The sequence below is a fragment of the Ruditapes philippinarum genome, unplaced genomic scaffold (genome assembly GCF_026571515.1).
Source record: "Ruditapes philippinarum isolate M1 unplaced genomic scaffold, ASM2657151v2 ctg11702_1_1_1_1, whole genome shotgun sequence".
Taxonomy (NCBI): Eukaryota; Metazoa; Mollusca; class Bivalvia; order Venerida; family Veneridae; genus Ruditapes; species Ruditapes philippinarum.
The window spans coordinates 6,827-16,082 of record NW_026855407.1 but is presented as its reverse complement, the minus strand read 5'-3'; the positions used below and the strand labels follow the sequence as shown (position 1 = coordinate 16,082).

General features: G+C 28.0%; 1 protein-coding gene across 2 annotated transcripts; it reads right to left on the bottom strand.

Annotated features, from left to right (window-relative positions):
• Nucleotides 1-1,084: 1,084 nt before the first annotated feature.
• Nucleotides 1,085-8,458, bottom strand: LOC132743179 (cell death abnormality protein 1-like). 2 transcript variants are annotated; one of them, XM_060731708.1, is made up of 7 exons: nt 8,308-8,456; nt 7,885-7,991; nt 6,360-6,515; nt 5,294-5,449; nt 2,477-2,624; nt 1,720-1,803; nt 1,085-1,508 (listed from the first exon to the last, which is right to left on the bottom strand). In XM_060731708.1, the coding sequence occupies exons 2-7, from the start codon at nt 7,958-7,960 to the stop codon at nt 1,388-1,390; spliced, it is 741 nt and encodes a 246-aa protein (XP_060587691.1). In that variant the 5' UTR covers nt 7,961-7,991; nt 8,308-8,456; the 3' UTR covers nt 1,085-1,387. The 2 variants fall into 2 exon arrangements, with proteins under 2 accessions (XP_060587691.1, XP_060587692.1); XM_060731709.1 differs by lacking the exon at nt 6,360-6,515 and having other exon boundaries at nt 8,308-8,458.
• Nucleotides 8,459-9,256: the final 798 nt, after the last annotated feature.

The following is a 9,256-nucleotide window of genomic DNA, read 5'->3' as shown; positions in this document are numbered from 1 at the left end:
TATACATTCCATAATTTTTGTAATTTGATTAAAACTAAAAATGAAGAAAACATAAAGAATATTGCTTTTTTTGTTCATGAAATTATGAAAATTGTTGATAATTAATATCAATAGGAAAGTACAATGTATATTGTAGACACAGCTAAATATGTATTTCTGTTTTGATTATATTATGTATTTTGGGCCGGAGGCCTTTATTTACAAAATAAAATGTTGATGTTGATGTTGTTGATGATGTTAACTTAAAAGCAAGCTCAATCGAATCAAACCAGTTACATTTTCAATTTTACCGAATTTATCATTACATAAGGTTATTGAAATTTGTTTTATGTAAACCTAAATATAACGATTTTGGCTGAACAATATACGTTTAAGTCTGAACTGAGATATCGATAGCTGTCAGTAATTTATAATCGTGAGATACCTTTTAAGTCTATATTTATAAACATGAACGTCTTTGAAAATGTAAGAAAGTTAAATATGAGACAATAACACTTCAGAATATTTACTGTTTAACATATACAGTATAAGAGTATACACTTGTAAGGTTGCTTTGATTGCTTTGTACATGAGCCTATTAAAATCTCATTAAGTCTGCTGAACAATGATTGTCTGATTTATAAGTAAACGGCGTACAGTTTATTTACAAAGTGTCCAATGACATCTCTAATAACCGCATTTTTTTATATCCAATAATACTTTACATATAATTAAGAGTGCTTACCTTTGATGATAAGGTACCGTTAATAAAACGATGAAAGAACAATGTTGTAAACTCATGACAAAAAAAAACACTTGCTTTTTTTTTGCTTTTTTTTAAAACGGAAGTCTTCAACAAGTGATTTGTGTAATAAATCTCCTTGTATTACCATTATGCATAAATCACCTGATATGATACAAATTTGAAAGCAAAAGTTAATGTGTTTAAGAACATACACATAAGACCAACAAACCGATAGCTTCATATTTTGGTTCATTACTTTCTCATTCATTGTTTTATCATTATTTGAAGTATTCATATGCCGAATGAAGATGTAAACACTTTCAAAATAATAATTGGATATATAAACAAGATAATGGTATATATTTTCATAAACTTTATTTCTATTCTACAAACATCTAATGTGTAATAAGAATGTTTAATTTTAGACCTTGCCAAATCTCATCATATCTCCTGTATTTTCATAAGTCAAGTATGTATTATAAACTTCATCCAACACAGGAAATCCTAGATTTAGACAAGCAAGTGTTACAGATGTTTGATTTTATCTATCGTTAATACATTAATATTTAATATAGTCTTGACCATTAAAAAGTTAATTATGTATCAGTAAAAAATTATTTCATTTCCTTCTTTGTTTAAAGTTCAAATTAAAAAAACAGAACATTATTCCAAATTACACACATCTAAAACAGTCTTTTGAAAAGAAAAACAAAATAAAGACGAAGTTTGCACACCATAAATAACGATTCGAGCAGTCACACCAATGCTTAAACCGTTCATATACCTGAAAATAACAAGAAATGAAATGAACTGTTTAACCGCTGGCGATAACAACACAACTTCAATTTATGTAATATGATAAAAAGCTTTTTCGTGTTATTATTTTACAGTTTGTTATGCATGGTATTAACACAATACGAAAATACCAATAATTCAAAAGTGACAATGTTCTTTTAAGAACTTTTAAGTTTTCATTTGTATTACTGCATATTTACCTTGCCAACTTTACATAAGCGCCTCCTTTATTGACAGGATAACAGGAAGTGCAAGCACGACAAATGCCAAAGTTGTTGACACACCTTCAAAAGTGTTTGAAACACATAAACATCAACGAAACAATAATGAAAGCAAAATTGCCCCACTTAAATTGTTTTCCTTTTCTCATATCCAATACATATCCTACCTTTTATCAGATATTAATCTTATGAATCGTTACTCTCCGAGGCGTATAGTAACGTTGTCGCAATGAAAAATGTTTTCAAGACTATTGGTTTTCCATACATAAAATTGTTGAAGCGGACATTGTTTTCAAAAAGAGAAAATGATCATTGTGGCAGCAGCAATAGTCTTACTCTCATCAATGTGTGAATCACAAACAAGAAACAAACTCTATTTTATCAATAAAACTTGAATATTAATACATTTACTTCTTTCCTATCACATTATAATAATTTCCAAATACAAAATGTTTGGATTATTAACCAAAAAGTTTTGGAATATATTTATTGATTATATCACCATGTCATCATGTCTTAATAACGAAAATGAATAATACTCTTGTCAGATTTTGTCATCGATTGCATACATCAATATGTTTATAGTTCTAGCTTTCTGATGGCAGTTGTTAATCACAGACATGCGTTTGTGTGTGTTAACATAAGATCACTTACATAATCAACAAAACCCTTGTGCATGTATCATAATATGTAACAGATGATCAATTACATGTTTATTTTCAAGAGTTGTGTATACCTGCGTTTTTTTTCTGCGGCGATACACTTGTCAGCATTCATCTTGAATCCGTCACTGCATTTACACTTTTGTGCTGTGGAGTCGCACTCAGCATGATCTATAGAGTTGCATTCGGTTCCTTGTGCTGTACAAACCGTACTATCTACCTCTTAAAAACAAAATGTTCAAATTAAACAGCAGACTTACTTAAAAATAACGTTTTATTACTTGTTTCTGACAATTTTGTCTTGGATACCCGACATGATTTTCTACTGTTTAAACATGTGCTGTACAAACTTGTCTTACAAACCTCATTCGTGTGCATTCCCGCGCGCCTTTCATGATAAATTGTGTTCTTAAGATAACGTCATGTTACCGTAACTTTTATAAATAAATATGTAAATTCATACTCTACTATAAGAAAATAAGTGCTAAACAAAATAATCAGTTTTACATAATTCTTTTCGAAACATAACTATGCAAGAAAAGGGAAAAAAGAATCTAACACCGGCTGTCATCACAGAACTCCACAACTTCAGATACTCTCTCTCTGTCTCTCTCTAAATCAAAATTCACTTACACTATCTTTTTCCTCTCAGAAGCACAATATATAGATATGCTTGCTCATATCACATACAAATACTACGTATCAATATTTAGAGTTAATTATTGTAATATAAAGATATGATATCTAATTCTGATTGATATTGCACAGTCAAACCACTTTTAAGTTGTATACAATATGTATCTTTTAGACATTCCATGAATTTTTATGTGAATCAAATAGAAGAAGATTTCAATTACGTATAACAAATATGATCTTTATTAACAAAATAATCATTTCTTCTAAATATTATCTTACATAATATAAGAGGCCAATTATTTTTACGACAATGACACGTTTAATGCATCAAGATGCGTTGTCCACTACTCTAACTTTCCTACCTGGAACAAATACTCAACATTAACTATGTTAATTGATTGTAACCTACTTTAAATGATAATTGTATTTTCTGCAAGCAGACGAAATTTTTATTTTCCTACAATTATTTTAACACTGGTTTGGTTATTTTAATTTTTTTGGTGATACTTTTAAATCCTTTTAATTTTATTACATGTCCAAACATCTTAAGAGGATTTTCTATTATAAATATACAACGTCATTGTTTCATTTATTTTATAACATCTATTTCAGAAAAAGATTTATTTTAAATGTATTTTATTATAAAATATCACGGACATAAATAAAATCCAAAATATCAATTCTTGAAAGGGAAAAATCCCTAGAGAACAATGACAGCGAAACAATATAATCAAATTCATTAATATTGCAGGCTCGGTCTTGAAAAGTAGTAGTCAAAACTAAAAACAGGAAATAATTTGAATATTTAAAGAACATAGAAATGTATAACTTCTTTTTATTTATTTTTTTCGATTTTTTATTTTTTTTCTTCTTAAGAATATATAATGCGTGTACCATTCTTTGAATGTGCAGACTACGTTTTATCGTGAAAATTTCATAATAAAAAGCTATTATAACGTCTTAACTGTAAGAAGAATTTAATTTGAAACAAAAGCAGAGAAAGATGCTCGGAATACAAATTTATGCGGAGACTAATTCAATTTACTAACTTTTGAGGATTTAATTACTATAAAACATATCTTGTTCTCAGACAAATTGTGCCTTTAATTTTATAAAACAAAACTTGCAGTGTACATTATTTTAATGATAATGTTATTAAAAAATTTAAATAACAAGAAAATCTTATGGTAGGATGAAGATAGCAATTACAAGTAAATGTATGTCGTGAAATGTCCCAAAGAAAAAAAACCCCTAATACCTAAACAAGTTTCAACAAATTTTCATCTTTGTATTAGGTTATGTAATTAATTCAAGAAACAAATGAACTAAACATATCTGAACAACGTTTTTGTACCTTGCAGAACCTATTAATATAAGTCATTTCGTGCCGCCTAAAATTACAGTAAATGTGTTCCAATCATTTTCAGAAAATTATTGAAGATATTCTATATTCAATCTATAACAGCTTACTAGTAAGTGTTTGACCACCGTTTGAAACGCATGCTGTCCCGGGTGTATCTTCTACAAAACCAGTACTGCATTTACATTTAGGATTTACAGTGGTGTCACATTCTGAATGTGGCACGGTGCACTCGCCTCCATTGCTAGTACATGTCGTCTCTGATATCTTAGCTTTGATAAACGAAATATAAATAAAAAATAATGGTATCAAATTTAAAAATCTTGTTCTATCGTTTTCTCTTTTAAGATATTTAACCAGCCAAATAATACGAGCTATTTTTATTTACTGTTCATCAATTTTTAAATCATCCTCAGACATATGCTAACATTAAAAGTTATGATTAGTCGATGGCAGCAAACTTTTCAAACTCATCTTATCTTAGTCATTTAGAGTTGTATTTAAGAAAATTGCTTAAAGGCTTAATATATCCCAGAAATACAATTTCTTTCTTAAAATTGTTTAATTCTATTTTTTTTTTGTCCTGCTATGTTTTTTTTAAAGTTACCCATTTGTCAATTAGCTTAACTATTTTTTAACATCTAATGCTTCCAGACATGGTAATTTACATACAAAATACTTCTTTGTTTACATTTTGCTACTTTTATGGCAAAAGCATTATACATAACATTCATTATTTAAACATTATCAAATCTAAATTGTCTCTTTTTAAAAGAAATAAAAAATATATTCTTAAATCATTTCGTGTCGCCTAAAAATCACAGTAAATGAGTTCCAATCATTTTCAAAAAAATATTGAAAATAATTATTCTATATTTAATCTGTAACAGCTTACTAGTATGTGTTTGACCACCGCTGGAAACGCATGCTGTCCCGGGTGTATCTTCTACAAAGCCAGTGTTACATTTACATTTAGATTTCACTGTGTCACATACTGAATCTTGCACGGTGCAATCGCCATTGCTAGTACATGACGTCTCCGATATCTTAGCTTTGATAAACGAAATATAAATAAAAAATAATGGTATCAAATTTAAAAATCTTGTTCTATCGTTTTCTCTTTTAATATATTTAACCAGCCAAATAATACGAGCCATTTTTATTTACCGTTCATTAATTTTTAAATCATTCTCAAACACATAATAACATTAAAAGTTATGCTTAAAAGATGGCAGCAAACTTTTCAAACTTATCTTATCTTAAACATTAAGAGATGTCTTTAAGAAAATTACTTAAAGGCTTAATATACCCCAGAAATACAATATTTTTATTTCTCAAAATTGTTTAATTCTATTTTTTGTCCTGCTATGTTTTTTTTAGAAGTTACCCATTGGTGAATTAGCTTAATTTTTTTTAACATCTAATGCTTCCAGACATGGTAATTTACGTACAAAATACTTCTTTTTTACATTTTGCTACTTTTAATGCAAAAGCATTTTACATAACATTCATTATTTAAACATTATCAAATCTAAATTGTCTCTATTTAAAGAAATAAAAAATCTATTTTTCCCAGACAAATTGTGGCTTTAATTTAATCTAACAAAATTTGCAGTGCACATTTGTTAATGATAATGTTACAAAATATATTAAGTAACAAGAAAATCTTATGGTAGGATGACGATAGCAATTAAAAGTAAATGTATGTCGTGAAATGTCACAAAGAAAAAAATCCCTAATACCTAAACAAGTTTCAACAAATTTCCATCTTTATATTAGGCTATATAATTAATTCAACAAACAAATGAAGTAAACATATCTGATCAACATTTTTGTACTTTGCCATACGTATTAATATAAGTCATTTCGTGTCGCCTAAAAATCACAGTAAATGTGTTCCAATCATTGTTAAAAAAATATTGAAGATAATTATTCTATATATTTAATCTGTAACAGCTTACTAGTATGTGTTTGACCACCGCTGGAAACGCATGCTGTCCCGGGTGTATCTTCTACAAAGCCAGTGTTACATTTACATTTAGATTTCACTGTGTCACATACTGAATCTTGAACGGTGCAATCGCCATTGCTAGTACATGACGTCTCCGATATCTTAGCTTTGATAAACGAAATATAAAGAAATATGAAAAAAACATTGACGAAAAATCAAAAAGCAATGGTTTGTTGTAAATTGCATTTTTTCCGATGAGTCAAAATATTTGTTGAAAATCAAACTTGATATGTGTAAAGTAAACAGATTCAAGATTCAAGTAGTAGTATACATTTTGTATGTGATTAATGACATGTTTTACAGTTATTATCTCTATAGTGCCATTTCGTGTCTCACTTAGTTAGATTATGATACTAAGTGCTGTTTGCAATGGGTAAATTACATTTTTTCACCTTACAATATTTCACTTTTAAATACATTTTCAAAATGTTTATGACACAAGCATGAATCTAGAGGTATGCTGCTTCAAGAGCTGATATAAACTATGCAACCTAAAATAATTCTTAAATGTGATGATGTATTACATCTTTCACATAAAACGAATGGTTTAAAGTTAATGCTCAAATTACTTATAGTAAAAACACGTGGATATCACATGTTGGAGATAAAATGTTATTTAACACAATTGTAAGAACAAAGAGTAAATTTCCCGGTTAACATTTGTCACAGTTGTTTACGTTCGCAAATGTTTCAATCTTATGTTACAGATATTGATAGAGCAGCTTCAGAAAAAGGAAACAAAAACAGATCCATTCAAAACATTTAAGATTTCATATATTAAAGAGTATTCTTTTATTGTGATTTTTGTTTAAAAAGGCAAAAAATATAAGGCAAAAAGTGACATGGTGATATTTCTTACTTTAATATATAATTTTCGATGAACTTATTACTTGACTAAACAATCGTAATTAATAACATGTGCTGACATTGTGTGTTAATGACTAATCATTGATAAAGAAAGGATTGTATATACTGAATATTAACAAACTTTTTAAGATATATTATACATCAAGATTTACCATCAGGAATCTGTAGATAATTACAAGTTAAATCACTTAACAAAAACCTTTACAACGAGATGTAGCACTCCTAGTAGTGTGGCACCATTCATCAACAAATAAGGAATCACAGGAAAACTGTAATGTTTTTGTTTAAACCGCATGCATGTATGATAGGATTTTTAATCTCACATTTTTAAGCATAACACATTGTCAAATTGTAATCTCCGACTTGTTTATCCAAATACATTTTTAATAATTTTCATGTCTAAAAATTGAGCGCAAATGTACCCCATAGATATTTAAATATAAATGGTGGTAGGGTTTATTTTTAATTTGATGGCGTATGTGTTTGTAAGAACACAACATCTGCATAGACATTTTATTTCAAAGAATCAACTAAATTATTTACTTTTTTTATAAATGATGTTTATCATTTAGTTTTAAATCTTTAACATATCATAATCATTTTGTTACCTGCGCAACAAATATGACCAGTCAATCCAAGTATCAAAATTATGATCTTCAATCTGCTAAAGGCAAGGCGAGCCATGTTTTCGTCTTTAAGTATCTGTGCAGACGAACTAATAACAAAACAACAGTAATTTTCAAATGAAGCAACAACCTAATTTCTATAAAGGCCAACTATTTTTGCATATGCATATATCATTTGTTCACACTATTCTTACATTGTCACGTGTCATTAAACCCTGTTCCCCTTTAACACTAACTCTTAGTTACATTAAATCGCATTTTATCATATTTGATATCTATAATATATGTTAAGTATTTTATAACGTTTAATAAAATAAAGACGAAGCTCTGTTGTAAACATACTTTAATTTGCTACATTTTAACTATTTAAAATAAAAATGTGTAGCTCTAAAAATATCTACTTACATTTTCACCTCTAAATGATAACCGCAATAGTAATGCTATATTTATGCACGGAGCCCCTTTTATATTGTATCCAATATTTTCACTTGGTAACGACAGTAAACAAAGCTTAAGGTAACCGATCATATTTGTCTGATCAAGTCATGTTCAATTGATTGGACCGGACTTCTTTAATGATTTCAACCTCTTTCGCAATCGGGTATCTTATCAAATATGGTTTTAAATAAGCGACGGTCCCCGACCAATGAGTACGTCTGGAGATCGTTGTATCTAGTTAAGGAAAGAGGTTTATGTTTTATTCTTCTTGTACTCGCATCGATTCCAAAAAGAATATTTTCTTTTCCAGGATTATCGTGGATATCAAATCAAAGTGAATGATTTAATTAATGATACATTTGATTCATTTGAATATATCATACGGAAGAAATATAAAAAAAATAAAGAGTAAAATATGTATCATGACAACACAAAAAAATATATAAAACAAGTTATCAAAACTAATATAAAACATTTTTAGAAGTTTTAGAAATTGAAATACTCATATTTTGTGCCAAACAGGATATAAATAAGTGTAACAGAAAGTTTGATGCATTTTAAGTTGTGTATATCAGTTATTATTCTATCGAAATTTGAATCTAATCACTGTACAAAATTCTTTAAACTTAAAGGTCATGTTATTCAATTTTTTATGGTTTTATATGATAAATATAATTCTCAAATGAAGATTTATCAATAGTGTAAATTCAAAAAGCTCTATTTGTAAAGATATTACCAAATTTACATTTCCTGTTAATTAGGTGAAGTAATTATAAATTTATTTTCTATAAACTATAAGTAAAATTTGTCAACAAGAAATGAATGCATATATTTTAATAATTACATAAAGTGTGCACAAATATTTGCAGTACATATGTTACATATCCTTCGATGTTTGAAAATTGTTTAATAATTA

Bases quoted from the DNA above. Each gene is read 5' to 3' on its own strand.
- LOC132743179 (XM_060731708.1), bottom strand. From the start codon at position 7,960: ATGGCTCGCCTTGCCTTTAGCAGATTGAAGATCATAATTTTGATACTT. The intron at 5,450-6,359 runs GTAAGCTGTTAC...CGTTTATCAAAG, and splicing joins CGGTGGTCAAACACATACTA to CTAAGATATCGGAGACGTCA. The intron at 1,804-2,476 runs GTATACACAACT...ACACTTTTGAAG, and splicing joins GCCGCAGAAAAAAAACGCAG to GTGTGTCAACAACTTTGGCA.